General features: G+C 62.5%; 2 protein-coding genes across 6 annotated transcripts in view; one reads left to right on the plus strand and one right to left on the minus strand.

Annotated features, from left to right (window-relative positions):
• Window positions 1–5628: 5628 nt before the first annotated feature.
• C12H1orf198 (chromosome 12 C1orf198 homolog) lies at window positions 5629–27803 on the minus strand. 5 transcript variants are annotated; one of them, XM_047520341.1, is made up of 4 exons: window positions 27594–27803; window positions 16082–16132; window positions 7780–8298; window positions 5629–6122 (listed from the first exon to the last, which is right to left on the minus strand). In XM_047520341.1, exons 3-4 carry the CDS (start codon window positions 8290–8292, stop codon window positions 6069–6071), a joined length of 567 nt encoding a protein of 188 aa, XP_047376297.1. In that variant the 5' UTR covers window positions 8293–8298; window positions 16082–16132; window positions 27594–27803; the 3' UTR covers window positions 5629–6068. The 5 variants fall into 5 exon arrangements, with proteins under 5 accessions (XP_047376297.1, XP_047376294.1, XP_047376298.1 ...); XM_047520338.1 differs by lacking the exon at window positions 27594–27803 and adding an exon at window positions 26583–26953; XM_047520342.1 differs by lacking the exon at window positions 27594–27803 and adding an exon at window positions 26052–26072.
• The window catches only part of LOC124961583 (collagen alpha-1(III) chain-like), a 41732-nt gene continuing 40075 nt past the window's right edge, over window positions 26331–27987 (plus strand). The window contains exon 1 of the mRNA XM_047520337.1: window positions 26331–26359. The gene's annotated coding sequence lies outside the window, so the exon portion shown is untranslated. The remainder of the gene's footprint in view (window positions 26360–27987) is intronic.

Consider the following 27987-nt stretch of genomic DNA (forward strand, 5'->3'; position numbering starts at 1 on the left):
GTCATTCTGACCCACTGCCCCCTCCGTCGATGGTCTCATGATGTTAGCGTGTAATTCTGAATCACAGCAACAGACACCTTGCAGCAGTGGGCTGCAGAGAGACGTCTGCAAGGTGGCCCAGGAGAAGGCAGACAACGGGCCGCCAAGGAGCAGAACAGAAGCACGCAGAAAAGGGCGTCACGCCTAGAGAGGGAAGGGGCACGGCCTCGGAGACAGGCGAGGACCCGGAGGGAATGACCAGCTGTGCAGAAGCCTCGGGGCACCAGGTGCCTCCCCCACGGTGGGACTGCCTGTCCGACAAGCCAGCTGTCTATGCAGCACTGCTGTGTGCTTGGTGTGTCGGCAGCTGCCCATCAGCCCTCTCAGCCCGGTGAGGGCCCTGTCCTGGAAGGAAGGAGCCCCGCACCTCGCCCAGCTCCCTCTGGTCCTTGCTCACCCCGGAGCTGAGACTGGAGGAAGCATCAGAGCTGAAGACCAGAGACCCCGTGCTGGAAATCCTGTGGGTCAGGAGGCACGAGGGCCAAGTGTGGGTGGACACAGGTGTGACCAGCCTGTGGGGTGCAGCTCTGGGATTTGGGCTGCCTCTCCCCTCCTCCATGACACCCTGCTCAGGGACGCTGGAGCTGCCCCAGGTGTGGGATGCAGCTGCCTCCTGCACAGCTCCACCAGGTCCCTCTCCAGCAGGTCTGCACGGTCCTGCTGCCCTGGAGCAGGTGTGGGAGAGAGAAGTGACTGCACCCAGGAGACGTCTGCTCTCTGGCAAAAGAACATGGGTCTACCCTGTGGTTAGGAGGCACATCATCTGAACAGCCGCGGCCCCTCATCCACACATTCAGTCTCCAAGGAGGCCCAGGGCCTGGTGGCCAGCCCCACCCCCCTGCCACCAGCCCTTGGACGTCCCTTCCTGCCTCTGCACCTGCTCCCCGGCCCTGGAGGCTGCTCTTTGCCCCGCCATGTGGTCGGATGCCTTGAATGCATGGTCAGCCTCTCCTGCTTCTTCCACAGGAAAACAACCATGGGCCCCACCTTCCCGGGCCCCTCGCCCCCGGGGACGACCTGGTGGACTCGGTGCACAGGCAACAGGGAAGAAGAGCTGCCACTGGTGTAAAGCCGCTGGTCGACCCAGCGCCTGTGCTCCTGAGCTCAGCATCTGCCCTGGCTCGCTGCCCCCAAGGGCCCCACTGGGCCACAGGCAGACCTGCCCTTTCCAGGGGTCCTTTCTGTCACATCGATATGACAGCTCACTGGAGCAGTGGGTTGGCAGGAGCAAGTCCCCCGAGGTGAGCGGTAGAACCCAACAGGAGAGGGTGGACTCGGTCCAGGAGCCCTGGACCCTGGGCCCTGGCTGGAAAGGCTGGTCCTCTGACCACGAGAAGTGGCCCGTTCCCCCTGAATGAGAAGCACCCTCTGGACCACCTGCCGCGGAATGCTTGGTCTGTTCCACCAGAGCAGAGTGAAGCTGGTGGGCGGGACCTGAAGCTGGCGGGCGGGGACCGTCTCCCCAAAGCTTCCTGCTCACAGTGCCAGGGTCAGCCGGAAGGGCTCGGCCTTCTGTCCACAAGCCTCACGCTGACCAGCGCACACCTTGACCCAAGTCTGGCGGAGGAGTGCAGGGAAGGCCGGTGCGAGTGGACGGAGCTCACTGCGGCACGGCCCCGAGACCAGGCAAGCCGCACCTGTGGTCTTCCGTCCTCAGATGGCCGGATTTTAAAGAAATAAGCAAAGCTGATCTTAACTGAGATTTTGTTTTATTTAACCCAATGTATCCAAAATATCACTTGGACATGTGACCAACAGTGAGACCATCCATGTGTGCTGTGGTCTTCAACTCCCTGTGCGTCTCCCACTGCCAGCACTTCCGTCAGCCCGGCCCTGTCCCAAGCTCAGTGGCCACGTGGGGCCGAGCTGGGCAGGCAGGGCCAGAACCTCCTGGAGGCTGCTCCTGGTCTGCAAGATCACACGGGGACCCCAGCACACTGCCCAGGGCGCGCTGGTCTTCAGGGTCCCCCAGGGAACACAAGCCTGATGCGGAGCCTCAGGCGGGGAGATGGCACTCAGACCCGGGAGGTCAGCCTAGCCCCTGGCAGGGGATGTGGCCGGAGGAGGGCCGCCTGCAGAGCCACTGCCAGGTCCCAAGCTGCCAGCGCCGGGCATCGTCGCTGGCTCCCTCTGGTCGCCAACACCTTCAGCACCCTCACCTCTCTGCTGGCTCTGAGACCACGGCCTCTGCTCAGTCGGGCTGTATGTTCCCCACACTTGTCCTTCAGCAGGAGGGGCTGGCACTGCTCTGCCTCCCAGCCTGGCCCCGAGGCTCCCGAGGCTCCTGAGGCCGCCCCACCCGGCGCGGGCTGCGGCCTTTCCAACCTGGTCTTCAGCCACGCAGAGCCCCCTCCCCAGCACTGAGGACCCCCGACCCCGTTATGGTGCCACCCACACCTGACATTGATCCCGCTGCAAGGCTGTTTGTTCTGTGCCCCTACCAGACCCCAGGGCCCGTGGCCCACGGCTCCCCCGTTAGTGGCGTGAGCCGCCCCCGCCCTTGGCTCCTTCGGTGAGCTGCTCACAGCCCAAGCTTGTCAAATCCCCGGATGCTCACCTGGAACGCTGAGGTCTGTATCCTTAGCTTGCGCCGGCTCCTGGAAGTCCTGTATTTTTGGTCGCCATGGTACTTTTTGATTGATGCCAATCGTGGGCTGAATTCTGTGCCCCACCCCCAAATTCATGTTGAAGCCCTAACTTCTGGGATCTGCAGAGACGAGCCTTTGAAGGCAGTTAAGGTGTATGGTTAGGGTCCCTAATCCAGCGATTGGTGTCCTTGCACACAGAGAGGGACGTCCAGCTGCGAGGACACAGCAAGAGGAGGGTGTCTGCAAGCCAGGAGAGGGCTGGGGACCAGGCCGGGACACCCTGAGCTCGGACCTCGGCCTCGGGACTGGGACAGAACAGACTGCCGTCTGAGCCGGGCGGTGCTGCTTTGTGGAAACCACACCCTGCTCCTGGTTTGGCAAGTGCATCTCCCCAGGACTGCTTGCTTTGGCCTGAGTTGGGGTGGACGCAGAACCACGGGTCTCTGAGGGGCTCCTTCTCAGCGTCAGGCACCTGGGGAGCTCACCAGGAATCCCCGAGTCCCCCCGGCGGGCAGCGCCATCCCTGGGGTGTGGTCTCCTCCCTGGCTGTGCATGCTGGACACGCCAGGCGTGTGCTCCCCGCACGGAAACACGTGCTGAGCACCCTAACACCCCAGCCGAGCAACCCTGAGCCCCAAACCCAAGAGCCTCGCAGGAGGCCTGGTGGCCGTGGGAACGGGCCCAGGTGGCTCGGGCGGCACTGCGCCGCACACAGGGTGACTCCCGAAGCCCGTGCTCCAGAGGCAGTGCACGCCCTGTCCCCAGGTCAGCAGAGGCCTGCCGACCCCACTGATACCCTCCTCCCACGTCAACTCCAAGGCTGACTGACGGAGAGTGACGTCCAGAACTTCTCCGCTGCACTCTAAGGAATGGGCCAGGATGAGGGGCCAGGCTTGCTGGTGGCTCTTCGACTGCAAAGCAGGACGAAACCTCCTGGCCCACTCCCTTGAGGGAAAGCCTCAGGGGCAGCTTTGCTCTGCAGGGCCCGGGGACTCAGTGGGCAGCACTGTCCTGGGAAGCCCTGCCGGCTGTGCCCCAGCCCCAGGCGCACTGCCCTCCGGTCAGGCAGGCGCCCGTGGCCACCACCCTGCTCTAGCTAGCTGCGGGCGGTGCCCAGGCAGCGCAGGGGCCTGAGCGGGCTCCAAGCTGGCTCGGGCTCTGAGCCTTGCTCTTCCTTCCCGGTGTCCAGCTGCCATCACCTGACAGCCTCCAGGATCCAGCAGAGGCCCAAAACAGACAGGCCTGGCATTTTTAAAAAGGCTTTATTAAAGGCAATTAGTATAAAATACGACCAAGTTACACGTTGTAAGAACTTGTCATTTTTGAAAATGTGTATCAAAGAAAGGAGGCCGGAGGAAGGCTGCTCCAGCACTCACACGCCCAGGCCTGAGGGCCAGGAGCAGGGCCCCTGGGAAGCAGACCCCCGTTCTGATGTCCTGGGGGCTCCTGCAGGAGCCGTCACAGTGCAGGACACTGGGTCCTCCAGCTGAGTCCCAGGTGCGGGGTCACTCACAGGCCTCCGCGGGGACGTGTGCACATGAGCTCTGCTTTTAGAAACTCCACCGGGGCCTGAGGGTCACACGTGGAAATGTAGCTTCACTCCCGGAGGAGGGGACAGTCGCCTCTGCACTGACTGCCCGTGTGGGGACAGTTGCTGGTCAGGCAGGATGGGAACTGCGTTCTTCCCAAGGCAGAGCCAAGCAGCATGGCCTCAGGACCCCCAGGCCTTCCCGGTGTGGCTTCCGCTCACTCTCACGGGGCTGCCCCCCAAGAGTAACTAGAGACTGCGGTGCTGGGCCAGAGGGACAGAGCACGGAGTTCTCAGCAGCCTCCACCTCTCAGCTCCGAGGATGACCTGAGGGGACACCGAGACTCACAGGGAAGTGGGAAAGAAGGGAGAACTCTGCCAAGAGAGCAGAGGCCGTCCCGCCCAGCTGTGCCAGCACGAGCTGTCCCTCCCGGCTCCCACCCACTTGCTACCCAGGCCTCTAGCTCAGCTGCAAACCTGAGGCGGAACCGCAGGCAGGCAGCGGTGCCTGCAGGGCTGAGTTGGCCGGGATGCGCAGGTCCCTTGCACGCCTCTTGAGAGTGCTCCAGTGGCACAGAGGGAACCTCTACCCGTCACACTGCAGTCAGTGACCAGAAGAGGGCAGAGAAGTCCGAGCCTTGGGGAACAGAGCTACCGTGGGGGACAGCGCAGCTGCTGAGCCACAGCTTTGGCAGAAACTTTCCTGGGGGTGGAGGTGGTCACCATGTGCTGTACCTTGGAGCAGACAATGTCCTGGAAAGTGTTTCAGAGGAGCCGAGGAAACAGGTTTAAAAAGCTGCCCTTTGGTACCGAAGCCAAGCTTGCTGGCAGGGCTCAGAGGGATTAAGGCCTCAGGTGAGGGGACACAGTGACAGCGGTGTGCGTGCCGCACAGCACAGGGCTCACAGCTCCACTTGGGCGCTGCCTGCCGTTGCAGGGCACAGTGAGGGCAGTGGCCTCCAGGGAGGGCCGCCCTCCTGTGGGCACAGCCTAGGCGAGCTGCTGCTGGGCGCTGCGGGCCTCAGGGCCACCGTGGGGCCCTGGCCACCCTTCCTCTCCAGGGAGGGCAGGGCTGGGGGTCCTCTTGGTGAGCCTGGGCGTCTGGGCAGGGAGGTGGCCACAGCCCATCGTCTCCCTCAGGAGAGATGCCAACAGAGACTCAGAGGGGCCCTCTGCCCCGGCACGCTGCCCCTCCCTGACTGCCCATGCCCAGTACGGGGTCGGGCAGCGGGTCGCCCAAGGACCGGGAGCTTCTGAAAGGAAGCTGGTACAAAACCAAGAAAAGAGGCAGCCACAGGAGCCACAGCCAGGTGCAGACAACAGGGAGTCAGCCCACAACTCCAGACACGCCACTCTTCTTAGACGAGGGCGTGGGGCAGCGCGGAGATGCTGTCCACCGTGTGCCGTCTGTTCCCTGGAAGTGGCCCGGGGCGGCAGGAGGCACCCAGTGCCGGTCGTGGCTTTGGCAGGAGGCCGTGAGCATTGGGAGCTCTTCCTGAGGGCAGATCTTCCTGCGGGAATGGCTGGCAGCAGACACCGTGGAAGCTGTGGACGTGGCGGCCACCACCCACGGAGGCTGGCTGCACAGGGGGCACAAAGCAGAGGCCGGATCTGGTGGGGCCCTGGTAACGTGGGGAGACCTCCCAAGAGGAGGGAAATGGGCTGGGAGGGGCTTACAAACACGATCCACTAAATTCCTAACAGTCCTTAGAAATTCCAGATGTAAAACTTCCATTATCAAATCGTTGAAAATAGCACGAATATCTGGTTTTACCAAAAAGAGAAAAAAATGGCAATATTCACCAGCTTCTGAAAAATCAAGAAAAGAGTAGGGAAACCAGGAAGCAGGCCGGAGCCCTCCTGGGCACAGCACCCTGGAAACGTCGGGGCCCCGCTGCAGGCGCCTGGCTCCTTTACCAGTTGTCCAGGAAGTCGAAACCTGTCTTCAGGATGACGCTGGAGCTGGCCTGCAGGGACAAGAGCGCGCAGTCAGGCGCCTGCCTCCCTCTCCGCCGTGCAGTCTAAAAACAGCGCCTCATTTAGGATGACCCAGATGAAGCCGCAGCTTCCCTCCTGGCCCGGCCTCGATCTGCCTCAGTGCTGGGGGACAGAGCGGCCTCCACGGTCAGGGCCCGTGCCCCCTGCGGCCCAGTGGGTCTGCGCAGCGCAGGCCCCATTCTGGAGCCAAGCAGCCGGGCGGCCCTCCGCTCTCACACACGTGGACACAACAAAGCCAAGGACTCTCGAGGTCCAGGGCATGAGGGGAGGAGGGGCAGGGGGGCTGCTGAGGGGCTTCAGGACCAGGGCTTCCAGGGACGCAGGCAGGAGGGGCTCCAGCCACAACACTCCCCGCAGCCTTGTCCAGCTCGGCCGTGGGGCCTGCCTGCCCGGCAGTGACCCCCCACGCCACAGCATGCAGAGAAGGCTGGGGAGGCCCGTGGCCAGGACTACTCACCCGAGACGCCACGGAGGCAGCCAGGGGTCCGCCCCCTTCCCGCTCCCTCCCGTCTCCGGGATGTGCAGCCTCCCCCTCCCCTGCTCGGCTCTCACCCACAGGACGCCCACGGAACCGGGCTTGGGAGGGGACGCCCTGCGAAGGGCGGCACTCTGCAGAGCACGCGGAGGACGAGATGGGGAAGCAGGTGGACGGAAGACAGGACAGGCCCAGAAGGGCTGCCTGCAGCTCCAGCTGTGCGGCGGCCCCAGAGGAGAGGCCGGCCAGAGGCGGAGCTCGCAGCTGTGGTGCGGCGACTTGCCCAGGTTTCCCATCACCACAGGTCCTTCTGCAGGGCCAGCACCACCGGGTGGACCCTCCTGGGAGGCTGGGGCCCTCGCTTCCTGCTCTGGCCGTGCCCAGCTGCTCCCGCCCTCCCTCGGGACTCCTGCAGCGAGACCGCAGGCCACAGCCGGAGATGTCACCAGGCAGCACAGCACAGGGCGCAAGCAGGGCCGTCTCCAGGATGGATGTGCAGAGCCCCGTCGGGGCCTCGGTGGCCTGCGGTGCCCAGGGCCGGGCCTCAGAGGCGCACAACACAGCGCTGTTTGTGAGACAATGCCCCAGGGCAAGCCGAGCCTCCCGGAGAGAAAGGCGCTCCTGTTCCCGCTTCCGGGCTGTGCGCGCCCTCCCACACCAGGGCCACTGAGTGTCACAAACGCTCCGTCTTCTCTTTGCCGTCTCCACCTCTTCAGCTGCACAGACCGCCCGGCAATGACAGGGGCCGCTCCTACCAGGAGCCAGGGACACTGCAGCCACCAGCTCCTCGTCCCTCCCCACGCCCAGCACCTCGCCCCGAGGGCTCCGCAGACCCGCCTCTGCTGCCCTCCACCCCTGGAGAGCTCGCCCTTCTCCAGACAGCTGCGCCTGTACTCTGGGACGGGGGCAGCGGCCAATCCCTCCCTGAAGCAGCCACCCGGGGTCCTGCCTGCTTCCCCCACCCCTGGGGACCCTGTTTGCCAATGCCTCCTAGCCTCCCCACACTGACCCTTCCCGCCTGCCCACAGAGGAGGCCTCAGGCCACAGGACACCAGGCGGTGGCAGAGCAGCGGATACCCCACTCCCCAGCCCCAAAGTCCTCCGTGAAGGCCAGAGGACAGGGTGGGGATGAAAGCCGCATGGACACCCACCTGTGCAGGCAGAGGCTCTGAACCTAGAGCCCCTTCCTCGTCCTGCCTGGCGTCCAGAGAGAGCGGCTTCCCCAGGGGCTCGGAGGGCTCCTCGGGCAGCATGCCAGTGGGGGTCTGGGCCGGCGGTGGCCTCTCCTGGTCCACACCCACACTGGGAAGGACCCACTGCTCCTGGCGGAGGGCCCGGGCCTCCCGGTCTTTCTGGGCAGGTTCCTGCCGGTAGCAGGCAGGCAAGACCTTCTCCCCTTTCTCCATGGACTTGATCTGGCTGGGTGTCAGCGACTGGAACTCGGCCTCGGGCCCCTCCCGGGATCTCTCCGCATTGATTTTCCAGAAGGGCGCCTCCTCTTCCTTCCTGGTCGGACCCAGGGCATCCAGGCTGGACGCCCTACTGCCCTGGGTGGGCTTGAGGGCCTGCGGGCCCTGGGAGGCCTTGGGCAGCGGCCTCAGCTCACTGGTAGCACTGCCGTTGCTCGGCTCCTGGATGCACAAGGAGGAGATGCTGAACTCCATCTGACTCTGCAGAGAAGAAAGGAAGACACTGAGGGGCAAGAGGCGGCCAGCACGCACACCCGCCCGTCCGGACAGACCGTGTTGGGAGCCACTGTCCTCGAGCTGTGCCCCGGGCCTGAGTGGCCGTGTTGGGGACCACCCCTGCCACCTGAGGCACAGCCGCGCCTCACCTGGCACTAGAGCAGCCCCAAGATTCCGAATCCGAGTGGCTGAGGACTGGACTCCCTGCGGGGCCAGCGGGCACATGCCTCTCCCTGAGCCTGGCCCTCCCTGTGACTCGCTGCCCAGAGGTGAGGCCCCTGCAGCCCAGCCTCTGAGGGTGCCCATGACAGGGCAGGCACCAGCACCACCACATCTGAGACCCAGCCTCCTGCTGACCAGAGCGGCCTCTGAAGACATGCTGCCGAGTGAGCCGACTGGTTCACAGCAAGGAAATGCCAAGTGGCTCCGTCTCCTTGGAGCCCGTGGAGGACATTGTGTTCCCAGCTCTGAGAACAGGGCACCTGCTCTCCATCACTTCTGAAATCAAGTCTGAAAACTCCCTCTCCCCACCATCTCCACCGCCTCACACCTGCCCCTTTAAGTAAGCCAGCCGGCGCAGTGGCCACGCCTATAAAGTCTGCAGGCCAGCTGCCCACCTGCCCCGGGAGCCTCTCCCTGCCCCAGCACATGCGGACGCTGGCCATTCAGCCATCCAGCTGACCCAGCCCATCCCGGGTCTGAGACGCCACGGGGCTCCTTTGCTTGGTCCATGTCCTTTGCGCTCACATCTCTGCCGTCTCCCAGGACTCCCCCGCGAGGACATGGGGGGGGGTCTTGAACAGAGAGCCGCCCACTCCTCTGAACCCAGCTGCTGGCGGCAGGACGGAGAACCGACTTCAGGCCGCAAGCAGGAAGCTCAGCGTTGTGGGGACAAACCCGGCTCAGCCAGAAAGGCCGGGAGACGGGGTCAAGGGCAGGTGGAGGTCCCGCGTGCCCCAGGCACGAGGCAGCTGGTTTTTAAGTTATTTTCATCCTGTGAATGAGGAAATGGAGTCGTGGGATGACCCACTGCCCCGGGTCTCTAGTCCATCAGGAGGCCGTGCTGTTGGGACTTTGGCCTGACCCTGTGACCCCGGGACCCGGCTGTGTGGACCCAAAGCCAGGGGCCACCGGGTGCAGTGACCATGGCAACAGCAGAGTTTGCAGGACCCACGGGATCTCTGCATGCACGTCCAGCATGGTGCCACTCTAACACGCAACTCGAGTGAGGCATTCTGAACCCACCGCACACTTCTGAATTCCCCATGCATGTGCAGATGACCCCCTTCAAACAGGTGGCCTCCACATGAAGACAGGGTGGCCCGTGGCAGAAACTCTGTAAGGAAGGCTCTTTAAACAGCACTGTTGAGCTGCAGGCTCTTTGGGGATCAGCGATTTCTCTGGTGGCTCTCCGCTCAGGAGCCCGTGCAGGGCGAGGCTGGAGGGTCTACAGAGGTGGGGCAGCAACGGGCCATCCAGGCCTGTGGGCAGAGGCCAGTGGAGGAGGTTCTGAGGACGCGTCACTGTGCTCCAGGGACACGAGCAGTGGCAGGCTGCTCCCGGGGCTTTGGGGGCCGGGAGGAGGACGTCATCTGGACAGGGCCAGGCTGACCCGGGCAGCGGTCTGGCCTGGGGGCTTGGAGGTGAACACGGGGAGACAAGGAGGCAAAGAAGAGAAGCTCAAACTGCCTGCTTCTCGCGCATTCCCAACTGAAGATGAGATGTGGCTGCGGTGCCCTTTACACAGCCCTGCTCACTCGCTACGCGCAAGGGGGTCTCTGGCCCACTCCCTGCCCCGCGGGAACTGGGCTTGTTACCTAGAATTTCCAAAGGCAGACGGGGGCGAGCCTCCCATGCCACCCACGAATGCCCAGTTCAGAAGCCCCAGGACCTACAGCAAGAATGGACTCTGGCAAGGCTCAGCCACCTGCCCCTCCCGGTCGGGCCCCAGGACCCCGCTCACAGGGACACCACAGTGGCCTGTGCACGCAGTCAGAGGACAACCGTGTGGGTCAGGTGGAAGCAGCAGCCCTACTGCTTTGGGCCCTTCCAATATCTCCAAGTCGGTTCTCTAGGTCTCTGCATCTTGACTCACACTGTGGACGCTTCCTCTCTCCCAGACCGAGGCTTGCCCTGGCTGCTGTCCATTCCGGGTGCAGCCATCTGCACCTCCCAAGCCCACCAAGAAGCCTGAGGTTCCTCGCCCTCGTGGGTCCAGACCAAGCTGCGTCCCCTCAGGAGCACCCCGCCCCGCCCCGGCGTGCCCTGCACACACCCCCTCCCCCAATCCCGTGGTCAACAAGCCAGCTTGGGGCAACAGGCACCACACCCAGGGGACCAGAGTGAGGCCGAGAGGGGTCGGAGTCTGATGGGGATCCGCGGGATGCCAGGCCGTCCCACTACTCACGGTCAGCGGGGCAAGTCAGCTGACCTCAGACCTCCCATGACCTGCGAAGAACGGCCCAGGGCAGCAGCTGGCTGAGACCTACTGTGTGCGGCACTGGAGGGGACCTCAGACACACCATGCACGTGAGCACCACGGTGCAAGGAGGGACCCGGGACTACCCCTCTCGTGAACTGATGGAGGCTGGGGCAGTGACCCCACAGCACTTGAGGACCCTGCCTGGTCCCAGGCCCCCGGCAAGCGCAGGGCTGAGAGAGGGAGGCGGAATGGGAAGCCCGCAGAGCCCAGACCAAGTTCCTCATTTATGGAAAAAGTCCCTTTCCAGACAAGGACAAACAGCCAGGCTCCTGGGAAGGGAGGTCATGGCAGCCTCCTCAGCGTGGGCAGCACTGCATGGGGAAGACGGCAGGAGCCAGGGGCCAATAGATGCACTGGCCACTGGCCCTTGGTACAGGCAGGTCGGGGCTAGGACTCAACACTGGTCGTCCGTGTCTTGACACAGGGAGACAGGAGATGGGCCAGGCCCCTCTGCTCTCAGCCCCCTTCCACACCCCCGGCTGGGCGCTGGTCAGCCCGTGTGGGGAGCCGGAGCTCCGCGGGCCACGTCCTCTCTAAGTTCAGCGAGACCACAGCACAGTGCTGCATCTATTTTTACGCCCCGCTCACTGGAGAGGAATGTGAGACACCCCAGCAAGTGCCCGCTGCCAAGACTAACTGCTGGGCTGGGAGGCCTCTGCAGGTCTCGCCATGGGGACGGCAGCTACAGAAGCCACAGCGGATGGTATCACAGTGCTGGACAGATCTCGCCAAGCTGTACCCTTCCCACCTCCTCCCCGCGAGGACGGGAGGGGGAGAGGGACACATGAACACCTTCAAAACCTCAGGTCACTACAGAGGCAGCCCAACAGGGGCAGGCGGGTGCGGTCAGACCCAGGCGAGCAGGGGCCCGGATGTAGACCAGGAGCTAAATACCATGCCTGTGTGTCCACCAGGCTTAGGGCACAGGGAGCTGGCGTGTGCGGGGAGGGGTGGGGGTGCGTGGACAGAGGATGCCCGCACGGTGGGCGGAGCCTCACGGGACAGAGGCACACCAGCCCTGCCTCCCTTCTGGGCACTTCCTAGAGCAACAGGAAGGCCGTGGGGGCTGTGGGGAGTGGGAGGAGCCCTGCCTGGACCTGCCCTCTCCCCAGGGACCTCAGGCAGCGGTACCCTCAGGGCTGGGCACAGGTGCCAGCAGGCGCGACCTCCACCAGGGGTGGGGACTGAGCAGAGACAAGGAGGCCAGGACCTGCCTGCAGGACAGCAGAGCAGGGCTGGGGCTGCAGGCTGGCCGGCAGGAAGCACCCGGGCCCAAGGGGCAGGTGGGACCACTGCGGGGGCAGCTCCTGCTCCTCACACAGCCAGCGTGGGGAGGGGGTCCAGGGCAGGGCTGGGGCTGGGCTCTGGGTCTCAGGAAGGGAGTCAGGGAGACCCCAGAGGGAAGGAGGAGACAAGCAGAGGGAGGAGGACGGCAGGGCAGGGATGGGGTCCGCTGGCGACAAGGGCCAGGGCCCCCAGGGCAGCGTGCATGCAGGTGCAGCCATGGCTGGGGCTCCCCAGGGCGTCTGGCCTCGGGGAGGCGGCCGAGGAAGCACCACCCGCAGGCCTTCCAGTGTCTGTCAAAGCTAACCTGCGACGCCACACGGGCATGTCCACTGCGACCTGACCTCACGCGTACAGCTGGTCAGTCAGGCAGCCACGTGGGCAGAATGGAGCCTCTTCAAACTCCCTAACAGGCATCCGATCATGGCTGCAGCCCTTTTCCAAGCCCGCCCTGACTTCGACCCAGCTAACTGGCAGACTGAACCCCAAACTCCTCCGACCAGAGCGAGGGCAGTGCCTGGTGAGGGCGGATCCTGGCAGACGGCCGCCCAGCTGTGCCTGCGCACGGGTTCCCTCTGTGGGTGCGTCTTCTGCACAAGTACAACTTCCGAGCGATCTATCACGGCTCCCGGTATTCCTGACCCCTGGAGCCAAGGGAGCCGCTCCGTCCTGGGGGAAGGCTCCCTTCTGCATGGGCAGCAGGCAGCGCGAGCCTCAGACAGGCCCAGCTCCTTCCTTTGTCCACCCGTCTCCCTCGGCAGGACAGGGTGACTGAACTCAGAGCGTGCACCTCCCCGTTTGGGGGCACATCACAGAGGACGAGACCCTGCAGTCCGAGGAAGGACTGGAAGGCTTCCCTACTCTGGCAAGGATCAAACTGGCCCTCGGCATACCACCCCAGAAAGACAGCTGAACACGACCCACAGACACAGAGAAGCCAGACAGCCTGGGGCGGGAGAGTCCCGAGGGCCCGCTCCGGCCAGCCCAGCCTCCACAGGCATCTCCAAATCCTCCAGCCCAGACGGCCTGGGAATGCAAAGAATCCCCTGCTCCCCAGCCTCCTCGGGAGTACTCCTGAAGCTTCCGTAGCATGAGAGGCAAGCAGCGGGCCTCCCAGCCCCCGCCAGGCAGAGGCTGGGTAGAAGAGGCCACCAGCGCGACCCCCCAGGAGGCCGTCGGGAAGACGGAGCCTTGCTACTGAGCGGGCAGTTTTGGTTCTGCGAGGTGGCGCTCTGGGCACGTCAGTCCACAACACGCACAGGAAGGTCACCTCGGGGTGCACCACAGTTTTCAATGAAGTGTTCTGGAGATGGACGGGGCGCTGAGGGCGTGGACGTGCCCACACCCTAGCACACCTGGGGATGGCTAACGGGCTCGGCATGTGGGGCCAGGGGCCAATGCCCAGGACGTACACACAGAGGGTCCAGAGGTGGGGATTTTGAAGATCACTGGACGATTGACTAAAAGGGAAAGAAGGACCCAGGGTGAACCACAGGTGGGAGGTCAGAGCTCAGGGAGTGGGGTCTACACGACTCGCTGCCCTCCCCGCGCGCAGGCGGACCCTCCTCGCACCTGGCTCGGGGGCTCATCCTCGATGGACGACAGGGCAAAGCAATGAGGCGCTGCCCCTCCCTGGCCGCCCGGCCACCCGCCCGCACCTGAGCCAGGTTCTCCTGGGTGTCAGATGACCCAGGCAGGGGCAACAGAACAGCCAGCTGAGCCCCTCAGACCACTGACCTGCAGAATCAAGAGCACATCCAATGCCCTGCTCGGTGAGTGTCCACAGTGACTGGCCGTGAGGACGGCACCCACTGAGAGGCCTGCCCGCCACTCCTGCACTTAGACAGGGGCCCTGACCTCACTGACGCCACCCCCGGGTTGTGGCCCTTTCCGGGACATCTTTCCATCCTAAGAGTGGGGTCAACCCTGGAAGGAGGAGAGGAAGGGCCGGCCCTGTGCCCAGGTGGCCTCCTCCCCGGGAAGGCTCTGCCCTGAACTGCGGCCAGCCTGACCCCCAGAGTCAAGTGCAGGGGCCCCGGCCCAGAGGGCACAGCCGGGCAGAACCAGCAGGCCCCTCCTACTCTAGCCTGCGGGGTGCCAGGGGCAGCTCCTAGCCGATGCCAGCCAGCCGCCTCCTGTTGGACCAGTCCAAGGGACCTGCGGCCACTGGCCACCAGGGCAGGAGCGACCGAGTGGACTGTAGTCCGTGCTCTCTGTGCCCAAAGGCCTTTTCAGGCACACTTCCCACACTGACCCCAGGGCTGTGCCTGTGTCCAACTGCTGTGCCCCAGGAGGCCTTGCCCAGCAGGTGAAGAAGGTGAATGTCCCACCCAGGATACCCAACGGCTCCCAGGACACACAGCAGGGGCCTCCCAGGACAGCAGACCTTCCCATGGGCACGAGAGCAGACCTCTGGGCCGTTGGGACTCCTGTGCCTTCACCATCAGGACAGCAAGGCCCCGTGCCTGAGGCTGGCCACTCCCCACACAGCACTGTCCTCCCCCCACAGGCTTCCGCTGCAGGTGCTTCTGCCGCTCCGGTGACCACTGAACACCAGGTGCTGAGGGGCTGCCTGGCCCCCCGGGCTACTCTGTGACCCCGGGAGACAGGTCCACGTGGGCTGGCAGCTGCTGTCATCCCAGGCTGCTCCCTGACACCCTGCACTCCCCGAGCCCGACCCTGGTGGCCCCTCCACCAGTGCCCGGCCCTGCCAGGCTGCCCACTCAGACAGCACCCGCTCCCTGGCCTCTGCACAGCCCTGGGTTCTGCACTAATATGCAAAGGAAGCTTTGAAAACGATGTGTAGATGCAGACACTAGCACGGTTAGGACGCGTAGGGCCTGGTGCGGGGGTGCCACTGGCAGAGGGGCCTACGCTTTCCAAACGAACATGTGCCCGAGTGCACGTCGTGCACCCCAAACATCGTCTCTAAGGTTTAGAAGAGTCCCGGCTGTCCGGTCACAGTGGCCCACAAGCCCAGCCTCAGCAACTCAGCAAGGCCCTGAGCACCTTAGTGAGACCCCGTCCCGGATTTCAAAGAGTAAAGGGCTGTGGATGTGTCAGTGCAAAATCCACCCGGCGGCCACCGGCCGGCACGTCCTGGCCAGCTGGCATCAGAAGCAGTCAGCAGGGGCTCACTACAGGCTGCGATCAGGATGCTGCTGGCCGCCTGGCGAAATGCCTCTTTCCAAGATGGTTCCTGAAGGAGGCCTCGCGGGTGCCAGAGGACCCCTCGTTCTTCCCCCACGGCTCCCCACTGCTCCAGGGGGCCGCGTCACTGGGACGGGGCTCTGACCGGAAGTTGAGGGGACAAGTGAGACGGGCCCCTCGAAGCAGTGGCACCCAAAACCCCGAGGTGGCCAGGACCCGCCCAGGCACAGCCGCCTCTGCCCGCACACGGCGCCATGGCAACGGCCCACCCATGCGCGGCAGGGTCTGGGTCTGTGATTCTCTTCCTGGAGAGATGGGCAGCTCCCCGAAGACACCAAGCTGCTGTCCCCCTGGGGCAGCGAGGGAGCTAAGGCAGGGCACTGAGGCCAGCTGGACCCTGCTCCTGAGCCACTCTGGAAAGGACGACACCAGCGCCCGGAGGCCGGGTCTCACCCACTGGGTTCCATCAGCCGCTTGCATCCATGTCCACCAACGGGCTGAGTCCACCTGAGCACTGCTCCAAGCTTGTCACCTGGCCCCCCACTGTGGTGCTGAGTGCTGGTGGGCAGAGGCATGGCAGAGAGCGGGCCCCAGGGCAGCAAGGCCAGGCTTGCTGGGTCCGAGGCAGAGGGCACGGGGGCTCGGGGCCTCAGGCCCTGGTGTCAGACCGACTGTCACTGCCTGTCACCACGCACGTGTCTGACTTCCCACAAGCCCTCCTTGCCTACCAAAAACAGGCCGCCACCTGCAGCCCAGCGTGGGCCCAGCCCTCCACGTCCACCTAGGCTGTAGGACAGCATACAAGGACTCGAAGCAGCTTAAAGGGACAAATCTAAGTTCAATCCAACTTACCCGAGTTTCCCAGGAGAAAGGAGCGGAGTGCTCATCTTGCCAAGTGATGTCCTGGAACAAAAAGCCAAGAATGAATCTAAAGCCAAACTCAGACCTCCCGGTGCAAATCCACCCGGGGCCGTGGGAGCCAGAACAGGCACAGCCGACCCTGGAGCCTGGCCGGGAAGGTAGACACCCCCTGGGGCTCCTGCCTCACCTTTCCCAGGTGGCTGCCCCCTCCAGATGCTGAACGACTTCCAGGAAGAGGAGCTGGCCCTGCGGGTCTCTGCCACCAGGACCTAGCTGCTCCCTCATGGACGATGACCTAGACTTCGAGCCTGTTTCCTCAGCCGAGAAGGGGGAATCACACCACCCTAAGTGGGCTGACCCACACAAAGCACGCCAGCCCGTAACCCGCCAGCACATCTGAGCTCCCTTCTCCCCAAAAGCCAGCAGAGAGGGAAAGCCTGGTCAGCAGGACAGCCAGGAACGGCTTGTGACACCAGGGCCTCCTTTCAAGTCTCTGGCACCACTCCCAACCCTCGCCAAGCAGGAAAAGCCCCCAGGGCAGTCCCTGGGACCTGACCTTGGGGCCAGGGGGAGGGGGGAGGGGCAGATCCCTAGGATCCGACCTTGGGCCTGCAGGTTTTGTCCTCTGGCCTGAACCCATGGCTAGGGGAGCCACGGGGCTCCCCTCTGCTCCCCACAACACTCCTGAGCTTATCTGCACCCTGCTGCTATGCAGGGCCCCAGGTTCTGGACCAATGTGGGTCACGGTGCTTGACACAGACTGAAAATAGGATAAGATATTTTAACTGAGACTGACATTAAAATTATATCCATATCTTACCACCCACCCTAAAAATATCCAAGTAATTATGTCTTTCCATAAAGAACCCAGTATGTTCCATCTCTTTCCATCCGGAGGGGGTCCCTGCCCTGCATCTGGGTGACCTGCTCCCTTTTCCACGGGCAAGCTGGTTCCGCCCGTGGGCCACCCCCTTTCAGCTTCTGGCAGAGCCTGCTTCACCCCCAGCCCAGCCTCAAGCACGGCAGAGACTGGGGCAAACGCCCAGGCCCCAGGCAGGGCCTTCGAACACAGCAGCTGTGCGGAGCGTGGTCAGGACCCCACAGCCAGCCTTCTCTGAAGTGAAGAGCATGGGGTTCATTTCTGAACTCCAGTAATGAAGGCCCTGCAGGGCACGGGCGGCAGAAGCCCTGTTCCTCCGAGATGTGGAACAGGAGCCCTGACAGCTCCTAGCACCCCCAGTGGCCGGCGGCACTGGGCCCCCAGCATCACAAAGGCTGTTCCTCCTGCATCCCCAGTGCCTGCCAGACCAGGGTCCACACCCAGGGGATGCTCCCTGCTCTGCCCAAGCCACATGCTCCTACGCCTCACCCCAACATGGGACAGAGCCCAGCTCTTCTTGGCTCTGGCCCCAGGAGTGACACGTCCCCTGCACTAGGCCCCTCTGTGGTCCCTGGGGACCAGGGCAAGGCAGACCGGAGGAGCCACAGGGAGACCCACACCTGGCCTTCAACGTGCCACGGGGTGCCACGACGGGGACGGACATGCAGGAGAAAAACCCTACCCGGGCATGAGCAGCGAGGCCGAGGCCCCAGCAGCAGAAGGGCACCTGAGCCCGCCCAGCCAGAGCCACAGCGCCGCGTCACCACGTGCAGTGACCTTCGGGGGGATCCTGGCTTCAGAACTGGCTTGCACTGGTTTTTATGACTCCTGGCCACCAGCCAAGACTTTCAAGATGAGAGGGATGGGGTCACTGCTGTCCCCTTTGGAATTTCAGTTCAATCCAAATTGCTTCCCAACATCCAAACATGGCAATGGCAGTCTGGGGGGCGTGCCAAGCCCCGGGAGCAGAGGCTCCGGAAGAGGCCAGGGCCAGCCTGCAGCTGAGGCCCATCTGTGTCTCTGGTGCCTGTTGAGGGGGCCAGTGTTCAGTGACCTGAAAGTCTCCGGAATTCTCTGCTCTTGGGACCCTGCAATCCTCTTAGAAGTAGTAAAACAAGAAGAGCTTTGTTCCAGGTGGAGATGGAGGAGCCAGAGGCCATGCCTTCAGAAGCGACACGGGGAGACACAGGAGCCATCTGGGCACGCACACTGCACGGGTCACCAGCCTCGCTGCCTCCAAGGACAGAGGCGTGCGGTGCCTACAACAGCGGGAGGCAAGGCAGAACCGCCAGCACAGGGCGAGGCCTGTGGAGCTGGACTCTGCTCCACCTCCAAAGAGGACGTGAAGCGCGGGCCCCTTGGAACTTGCAAATTTTAGACCCGGGGCTTTTGGTTCTGGACTGTGGCTGGTCCTGAGGCGCACAGGGTGGGCCCCGGCCCGGAGCATGATGGGGCCAGGTCCCTGTGGCCGCAGCCCCTGCAGCTGCCTTTCCACGGGGCTCACAGGCGGGGAGACAGCACGCTGCGATTCCTCCCCAACTTGGTGTCAACAGTATTTTGTTTGCTCCAGTAAGGAACTAAGTCAAGGGGCAGATTCCTTGGATTCCTGCAATTCTGAGCCCATGAAAAAAATATTAGTAGAGCACTTAAAAATAAACTTACCGAACAGAAATGTGACAGGGCTGCGGTGTCAGCCACCAACCGCACACTCCAGCCACAGAAGCACGGGCAGGAGGAACAGGTGCCCAGGCTCAGTGCAAAGGCGGCACCCACTCCCAAAGGGGCAGCCGCCGCCACACACCCACACCCACACCCACACCCACAGGCACCCCCACAGCCTCCACACGAGCCCAGGGCAGTGCTGACCCTCCCGCTCCGGCCTGTGGTGCAGTCCCAAGCGCCCCCTAGGGCTGCTCAGGAGGCAAGCTCCCCGCCCCGGGTACCCCAGATCTGGCACCGACTAAGTACCCAGGCACACCTGCTACTCAGACCTCGGGATGGGGCCTGTGGCAAAGGTTGCCCTGTGTCAAATTCCTCTCCATGAGAAACATCCACTCCAGAGGCAAAGAGCACAAAGCATGCTCAGGCCACCAAACCCAAGGAAGGAAAACAAGCACCAGCCCGCGAGAGCTGACCACCGAGGGACTCCTCGTGTCCTGGTGCTGGACACAGCCGTTATTCAAAGGTAAATCACAGAAGCTCACAACTGAGCATACTGAAAACAAAGGCGATGCACTTCACACCCATAAGGTGGCTACTATCCCAGCTCGGAAAACGGGATGGCGGCAGGCTCGCCACCCCAGGGCACCACCGGGGCAGCAAGAAACAGGGAAGACCTACGTACAGCGCACAGGGCGGAGGGCTGACGAGGTCAGGGCCACGTGTGACCTCGAGAGCGCACGCCACGTCCGCTACTCTAACCCTGTGTTGCTGCACACCCACGCACCAGCGACTCCACTCCAAGGCATGTTCCCCAAAGGACTGAATGCGGGGCTCCGGCAGGGACGTGCCCGCCCGATTCACCACAGCCCAGGCAGCCAGGCATCCAGACAGAGGAACAGAAAAACGAAATGCCGTCCGCCCAGGCAGAAGGGCGCTCGCTGGGTCTTACAGAGGGAGAAGCACTGGCGCGTGCTCAGGGTCTACGGGCAGACCCTGTGGACGCCACACCTGGAGAAGAGAGTGGACAAAAGGGCGGACCTCGTGGTCCCACTTCATGGAACACCCAGGGAGGAAGGGCCAGAGGCAGAGCCGGGCCAGGGGGGCAACGGGCACTCAGGCCTAAGGTGCTCAGGCTTTGCTCTTTACAGGGCGCCAGTTCCGTTTTAAAACAGCAACTTCTGGAAATGGGTGGTGTGATGGCCCTAGGATGCTGGGCCCTGATGACCACAGGCCCCGGCACACCCACGGATGTTTAAAATCACAGCTGTACGCTGTCCGTGCTTCACTGGGATAAAGCCACGGAGAGACGAGAAGGAGCCCTGAGAGTGAGGACCACGGGAGAGGAGCCCATCGAAAACGCCTGCAGGGTCCACCCTGGCACATCTGGGGAAGATGGGAGGGGTATAGAAGGACCAGCGCTGTCCCTGCTGGGGAGAGGAGGGGTGAACGGGCGGTGCAGAGGGCCTGGGACAGCATGCCCAGCGCAGGAGACCCTAGAACACGGCCCCTGGCAGGAGGGAGCCCTGGGGTGAGCAGGACGTGGGGGTGCTGACCACGCTGCAGGCTCATGGTAAGCGGGCAGGCTGATTTGGGATGCTGATGCTGGAGAAGGCCACGTCTGCTCCGGGGTCTGGCTGCGTGCTCACTCCTGCGGGGACCCACGGACCCCAGCCACGCTCTTCGCACGGCTCCTGGTGCCCAGGGGCCACATCGGTCTGGCCAGTCACGGCACATGCAGTCTCACAATCCTCCAGTCACCTCCCACTAAAGCCCTGGTTCACGTGGGTCTGGGCCAGGCCTTGCCCATCCGAGGCAGAATCACGGTTCGACACCGGAATAACCAACCAGGGCAACCGAGCAGTCCCTGCAGAGCACAGGGCTGGGGACCAGGAGAAGCCCTCTGAAGGTTTCTGCCCCTCCTGGCGTTTGCAGACTCCATACAAAGAACTGCAGGTGGCTGTTCACCAACAGTGTTTGGCAGCCAGGGTATCTACTGGCCAGAGGCAGAGCCGCAGCCTGTCAGCGCCACCTCTTACAGGAGTGCCAAGTCGGAATCTAGGAGTCAGAATCCCAACTCCCAAACAGACTTGGTTTTCTCGGGAGATTCAGAAGCAGCACCTGAAACCCTGCAAGGAGCTCACTGGACCAGGAATGGTCACTTTCCTTCCCTAGAGGAGCTTCTGGCAGATACATGGTGGCATCCTGGCTTAAGCTGGAAAATGCTATAAGCTAGAGAGATTAGGCTCAGACAGCAGAGCCTGCAGGGAAGGGACAGAAGGTCCCCACAGACGGCTAGTGGTATCGGGTGACCAGGGGCTTCTTGGCCCAACCAGGCAGAGCATGTGCATGGGGGTGGGTCGTCTGTGCTCCAACAGAGAAGACCCGTCTGGAGTCTCCACTGAAAGCTGCAGCACCAAGCAACAGCACAGCACCCTGGGCCTGTCAATCAACCAAAAACACACAGTCCCACAGCAAATCCATCAACACTTCTGTGTTGACTTCTCCCTGTTAAATTCAGGTCTTTAAGGCAATCAGGTTTCTGGGCTTTACAAGTTGAAAACCTACCTCTGCATAAAACCTGTGCAGTTTTACTCTACAGCAGCTTTACTCCTAACTGCCAAATCATGCAGGCCACCAAGATGTCCTTCAGCAAATGAGTGGACAGCTGTGGTCCACCCTGATGAGGGGACAGCATCCATTGCTAAGAGGCACAGAGCCGGGAAAGGCACAGGGGCACCTCACAGGCATCACACCCAGGGCAGGAAGCCCCTGAGGAGGCCGCAGCCTGTGGACCCCGGCTCTGTGTGGCCTCGGGAAAGGCAGGGCTGGGAGAGGGCAGCAGGACCCGGGGCACCAGGGCAGGGCAGGAGGGGTGAACAGGCAGCGAACCTGGTCTGGGTGTGACCCATCGAATGGATCCTGTCTTTCCACGCAGGGCGAGGTCCACAGAGTGCGCGACAACAACAGTGAACCCCAACCCGAACTCTGACTTAGGGTGATGAGAGGTCAGCAGTCCACAGCCCGTGACCGTGGACGGCTCTGTGGTGCTGTGGGTGGCCGTGGGTAGGCGGAACTCCACACTTTCCACTCAGTTTTGTTGTGAATCTAAAACTGCTCTAAAAAAATCAAATCTATTAAAAAGGGGAGTAGGAGAATGATTAAAATATGATTTCTACCAATGCCTTTCCACAGCAACTGTACACATTTGTGGTCTGGCTGTTCCCTTCGACTTGGAATATATTTAACTCTGCTGAGATGGGCGTTTCCAAAACTGGAATGACAAGCACAGCTTCAAAGGCAGAAAGCAGCTGTGGTGCGGCTCCTGGTGTGGTGCGCCCGCTGGGGGGGCAAGCTCAGGCTCAGGCACAGCAGTCAGGGCACAAACAACCAGTGACCCGCGGTGGCGGTGGGCATGGAGCGCAGAGCGGGTGGAGCAGCTTCCAGGGAGCGAACGGCATGGCAGGAGCCTAAGAGGCAGGTCGGGCGTGCACTCCCCACTCCTTATTTATTTTGAAGAAACTTTTTTCAGGACTGTGGAAATGTCTTGGTTAGGCTGTGATTCCTATTATCCTGCACGCATCATCCGCTTCCTCTTGCCCTGTGTGGCTGTGAACAAGTCATTTCATTTCTCTGTAGAACCTGTGTCCGAGTGCCCCCGGAGCCAGCAGGCAGAGGCACCTGGGCAGGGGAGGCCACTCACTGCCTTTGGGTGCCCTGCCGGGTGCTGATCTGCTAGGAAGCTTTCAGGCAGGCCCATGACCTCCGCCTAGCAGAGACTGCGAAATTGGATCTGGCCATTTCTCAATGCCTGTCCCTGGTCACACAGAGCCCCAGCCAGAGACACAAAAGGCCACATCCACCCTGTCATCCTTCCTAAAACATGCACAGAGACGCCAAGCAGAGGAGGGAATCATAGTTCATACGTGCTGCCTCTCTTAAAAAGCAAGCCCAAAATACTGAGATAGCAACTCCCAAATTACCTTCCTTTTTTATTTTAGCCAAACACTGGAAAAAAGAAAAGGCTGAGTTGCCGAAGTGGGTGAGAAGGGAGACCTCTGGAGACACAGGTCCTTCGGCCAGCCAGGCTGTCCAGCCAAGACTGCCTGCTCAGGAGCGCTCTGGAGGGACCCACCAGCTCTCCTGTAAAGCTGCTTCTGCGCGGCCTGAGACTTTTCACAACTACCTTACTGGTGTAACTTGTTATATTAAATTCATTTAATGAAAAAACCAAACATGAAGGTTGGGCAGGACTCAGGCCCGCAGGCCCACAAGAACCGGGACCCTCAGAAGAGGTGAGGCAGGCCCTGTGCAGGCATCCCTGAGGCCCTCAGCACCACCTGGTGACCACAGATATGCCACCCAGGGACACCTACAGGTCCTCCAGCTTTTGGTGGGAAAGCCACCAGGCCTTACAGGGTCTAGGACAGTGCAGGAGGTGTCTGGGAGCCTGGAAGACCAAGACTCGGCCTTAGAAAAGGAGGCTAAAGTCAAAAGGAGTAAGAGAGTGGCCAGCAAAGCCCCAGGTTCCTGCGGCAGGAGAGGGATGTAGGTCCAAGGACAGCAGCCATCACGCTAAGCTGCTGAAGAGAGGGCAGAGCTATCTGGTCCTAAAACTCCATATTTGGCTGGGAACAGCAGTTCAGGCCACTCAGGAGGTTGAGGCAGGAGGATCGCAAGTTCAAGGCCTGCCTTGGTAACTTAGACCCTGCCCCAAACTAAAGTAAAAAAGGAATGGTGGCATTAGCTCAGTGGTAGAGCACCCCGGTTCAATCCGCAGTGCTGGGGGTGGAAGGCACTCCCCAGGCAAAACCCAGACCGGGAGTATGGAAACGCCTCTCCTGCCCAGCCCTGCTGCTCATGGAGAGGCGAAGCAGCAAGCAAGTCCACACAAACAAGCTGCTCCAGCTGCCCAGGCCTCCTGGTCATCTGCTCGCCTGTCGCAGCCAAGAGGGCGGCACCAGGTTCGGAACTCTGCAGCCTTCCCACACCCACTCCGATCCTGCTGGATAGGTGTCACGGAGTTTGGGGGTGGGGGTGGGGACGGAACAGAAGGCAACACAAACCCAAGGATCCAAATTTTCTATCTGATACCAGGAAGTAGTAGAGGCATACAGGGTGTTCCTTAAACGCTTGAAAAACAAAAACCTCATCTCCCCAGTCAGCCATTCCCAGAACTCACAGCCATCAGGAAGCCAGGGACAAGCCAGACTGTTAAAAGCCTCCATCTGCAAACAGGCCTTATTGTTCTCACCAAAATCCTCCAACAGAAGGGAACACACTGCCTGCACTGCTCCGAGCCAGGCGGACCTGAGGGGCAAGCGCGCTCGGAGGCAGCACCTGCTGCTGGTCCTGCGGCGAGGACCTGGGTCCGGGATGTAGGAGTCCCTCTCCTTTGCTGTTGAGCTTTCCTCCGGCACCCATCCTGGGCTGGCCACACAGAGGGTCTGGGGGCTCAGGAAGGCGGGACGGCTGGCAGCCCCGGGCAAAGCTCCACTCCTGTACCTTTTTACTGAGGTCGGATGTTCGTAAGCCAGAGTTGGAAGAGGCAGTGAAGACTGGGGGGGGGGGGCAAACCTGGTAAGTCCCTCACAGCATCAGCAATAAGGACAATCAAACAACATCACCCTATGTAAACTTATGATTGCACAAATGGTATGCCTTGACTCCATGTACAAATGGAGAAACAACATGTGTCCCATTTGTTTACAATTAAAAAAAACAAAACAAAACAAAACAATAAGGACAGCCACCTCCTTCTCTGCAGGGGCCAGATTAAGTCATCAAAGCGGGGGATCTGAGCCAGCCCAGGTTTCCTACCTCCCAGGCGTGGAGACCACACACACCACATCGCTGCACCTGACCTTCACACTGGCCACTTCAGTGCATGAACTGAGCCCCTTACCACACCCACAGCCACGGACATCTGTGGCCACCATCATATAATCAGGCTTCTATTTTTTCCAGTAACACATACAAATAACTAGGTGATGGCCACTATATCTGCATTCTCTGACTTGGGATGTTGCTATGTCACTGGCAATGAGGGGGTGTTCACAGGAGGAGGCAGCACCCTCAGGGCCTGCGGCCACAGGAGAAGACGGGTCAAGTGGAAGGGACAGCACCACTCAACCAAGTCCTCTGCCCAACCTGGGGCCACCCAGCTGGGGGTCATCTCCCGTCCTGTCCTACCTATCACCCTTGTGCCCAGGAGCCTGCCCTCCTCCACAAGTGGTCTCCCGTGGGCAACAATGAGAACCAGACTCAACTTTGGTGCCAACCCCTTGCCTGGTCTGGTGGCATTTAAACCACCCAGCCACTGCAGGCAAAAACACCCTGGGCAGGGTTCCCACAGACCTCTCCTAAGATCCAGGGGCTGCACCTGCAGCTACCACCTGTGCTGAGGTTGGCTGGAGGTTTTCTGGGGCATGCGCTCAGCCCACGTGAGAAGCTGGGATTCAATTCTGAAAGACAGCGAGGGGCTCCTGGAAGATCCCAGCAGTTTCCTTGTTTTCACATCACACTGAGTCCAGAAAGCGATGGGTCTGGCACCAGATGAGGACTCAGTAAAACTTCAGCTTGGTTATAAACCGTCCCTGTCCCTGATACTGCGCTGGCTTTTTGATGACAAGCAGTCATGCCACTGTTCTTAGCTGGACAAGCCCAGGGACAGGGCCAGCCACTCTCCAAAAGCTGCAAGTGACTGCAGGCTCGCTCCCCTGAGGCTTATTTGTTCATGACTTCCAAGGGTCAGCTCCTTCTTGCACCCAAACCTGCAGGTCTGCAGAGGTGCACATCTTCCCACTGGGGTGTTCAGGCTCTGGAATACATTTTAAAACCTATATTTTCCTCTCCCCAGCTTACCACACCCTTGTTTTTCCTGGCAAAGCCTTCAGAGTTGAAAGTCCAAGGGGGAATTTTCTATTAATTCCATGAGAATAAGGCACTGTTGGCAACACAGTCCTGGATTTCACACTCTCCTGACCTGACATTAAAGTGAGTTTATGACCACAAACATTTTGCATTAACAAATGTTTCCGCATACCCAGCCTGAAACTGATTTAAGTCTCATTCTGAACGGCCCCCAACTTCCCTGGAAAACCTCTCCTGACCCCTCCCCGCTGCAGCCTAGGCAGAAGACTTAACTGAGTGGATTCCACTTCCTTGCTTCTGCTCCCTCTGACTTCGACCTTCCAGGCAAAAGTTGAGTCTGAAAGACCCAACAGCTACAGCACTGTCCCAGGGCGCGGAAGGTTTCAGGGACACTCACTCCCAAGAGCACCAGGCTTCCCCGCGCTCAGACCCTAAGCCTCGGTGACGGCTCGCCCGGTCTTCCCTGCGCTGTTTTCTTCCGCACAGCCGCGGGTAGACTTGCCGCTTAGCCTCCCCTCCCCTCCCAAGGAGCTGACTTGTGGAGCGCACCTAAACTTCTCTTCCCCGGATCTTTCGGTAAGAAAAACAGGGTGCCCACGCTCATCCGCAAACACATAGGGCGCAAGGTGCCCACCGGACACATCTTCGCGGCCCCCGATCTTGGAAGGCACCGCCTCCTCCCTGTGACCCCGCCTCTCAATTCCTCATTCCGCACAGAGCTCGTCACAAGTGTTAACATACACCGTGAGCCGAGTGCCTCGCGGTGGGCGTCATCCGTTTCGCTCGGAGGAAACTGAGGCTCTAAGACTCACCCCGGGCCGCACAGTCGCCAAGGGCAGAGCTGGATCAGAAACCAGGTCAGCCAGCTTTAGAAGTCCTGCTGTTTCCACTGTGGTCGTCTCTGCTTGGTGGGTGGCCTTTAAAGCCCCCTCCCCTTCTCCCGGAGGCGCCCCCAGCCCCGGCGCCACCCACGTTCCCCTCGCCGGGCGGGCCCGGGTGGGGGTCTTTGGAGCCCCCGGTCCCGGCTGGGCCTCTCTCGCCACCCACTCCCCCTCGCGCGGGGCGTGTCCCGCGCCCCACCTCGTCGCCGAAGCGCACTAGCTTCTGGCCCGTGGGCCCGCGCAGGCCGGGGAAGGGCGCGGGGTCTTCGGGGTCACCGGGGTCCCCCGGGTCGGCGGGCGCCGGGGCGCGCGGCCCCACCAGGCAGCGGTCGATGATCGCGTCCTGCTGCGCGGGCGGCAGCCGCGCCCACTCGGGCCCGTACTTCTCGCGGATCTTCTCCTTGTCCTGCATGATCTTTCTGGCCATGGGGCTCAGCGACGAGAAGTAGGTGAAGCGCTTCCGCTCCCGCTCGTCCAGCGGCCGGTTCCCGCTCATGACCGCGGAGCGCGAGGCCGCGATCGCCGCCGCCATGGACGCCATGCCCGGCCCGCCGCGCCCCGCCCGAAGCACCGCCCACGCCCGCCGCCCCCGCCCGCGCGGAGCGCCGCCCCCCGACCCGCGCTCCGCCCCCGGCCCCCGCCCGGAGCGCCGGTCCACACCCAAGTGAACCGCCCTCCACCCGCAGCACCGCCCCCGCCCAAGTGGACCCTCCCTCCACCCGGAGCACCGCCCCCACCCGAGTGGGCCCTCCCTCCACCCGGAGCACCGCCCCCACCCGAGTGGGCCCTCCCTCCACCCGGAGCACCGCCCCCGCCCGAGTGGGCCCTCCCTCCACCCGGAGCACCGCCCCCACCCGAGTGGGCCCTCCCTCCACCCGGAGCACCGCCCCCACCCGAGTGGGCCCTCCCTCCGCCCGGAACACCTCCCCCCGACCCGCACTCAGCCCCCGCCCCCGGCCCGGGTCACCGCCCCCGCCTAGGCGGACCGCCCCCCCCGACCTGCGCTCAGTCCCCGTCCGGAGCACCGCCCCCACCCCAGTGGACCCGCGCTCAATACCCGCCCGGGAACCCCTCCCCCCAGCCTGGAGCCCGTCCCCACCCCGGCTGAGCGACCCCCGGACCGCGTCCAGTCCTCGTTTGGCACCCCCAGCCGGAGCGCCGCCCCGCCCCGCCCCTCCGGACCGCCCTCCGTCCCGGGTGCCACCCTTACCCCCGCCCCGCGCGCTGTCCCCGGGACTCTGCCTCCTCCCGGAGCTCCGTCCAGTGCGTCCCTCCGAACCCGCCCTCAGTTCCGAGCGCCGCCTGCCCCGCGCCCCGCGGGTCTGGGACGCCGCCCTTCGCTGTCCCTTGGCGCCCGCGTTTTCCCGGGCCGGTTCCGGCAGGGCCGGCGCATCCCGGAGCCTGTGGTGGACCGGCTGCTGGTTACTTGCCGGCCGCCACCATGGCGCCACGTGGTCGCCGCTGACAAAGGAAACTTCTTCACTTGCCCAGCAAGGGGCGGGCCCCGGGCCACTAGGCAGCGGAAGGCCACCTGGGAGGCTCAGCCCTAAGTAAAGTGGAGTCGGCCCTGCTGTAGGTTCGGGAGTGTAAAGGAAGCGCAGGAG

The sequence above is a fragment of the Sciurus carolinensis genome, chromosome 12 (genome assembly GCF_902686445.1).
Source record: "Sciurus carolinensis chromosome 12, mSciCar1.2, whole genome shotgun sequence".
In the NCBI taxonomy this organism is placed as follows: Eukaryota; Metazoa; Chordata; class Mammalia; order Rodentia; family Sciuridae; genus Sciurus; species Sciurus carolinensis.

Excerpts from the sequence above, each read along its gene's own strand:
- C12H1orf198 (XM_047520338.1), bottom strand. The coding sequence starts at position 26,924 with ATGGCGTCCATGGCGGCGGCGATCGCGGCCTCGCGCTCCGCGGTCATG. Across the intron at positions 8,299-16,081 it reads CTTTCTCCTGGGAAACTCGG|AGTCAGATGGAGTTCAGCAT; the intron begins GTAAGTTGGATT and ends TCTTCTCTGCAG. Across the intron at positions 6,123-7,779 it reads CAGAGCCTCTGCCTGCACAG|GCCAGCTCCAGCGTCATCCT; the intron begins GTGGGTGTCCAT and ends TTGTCCCTGCAG.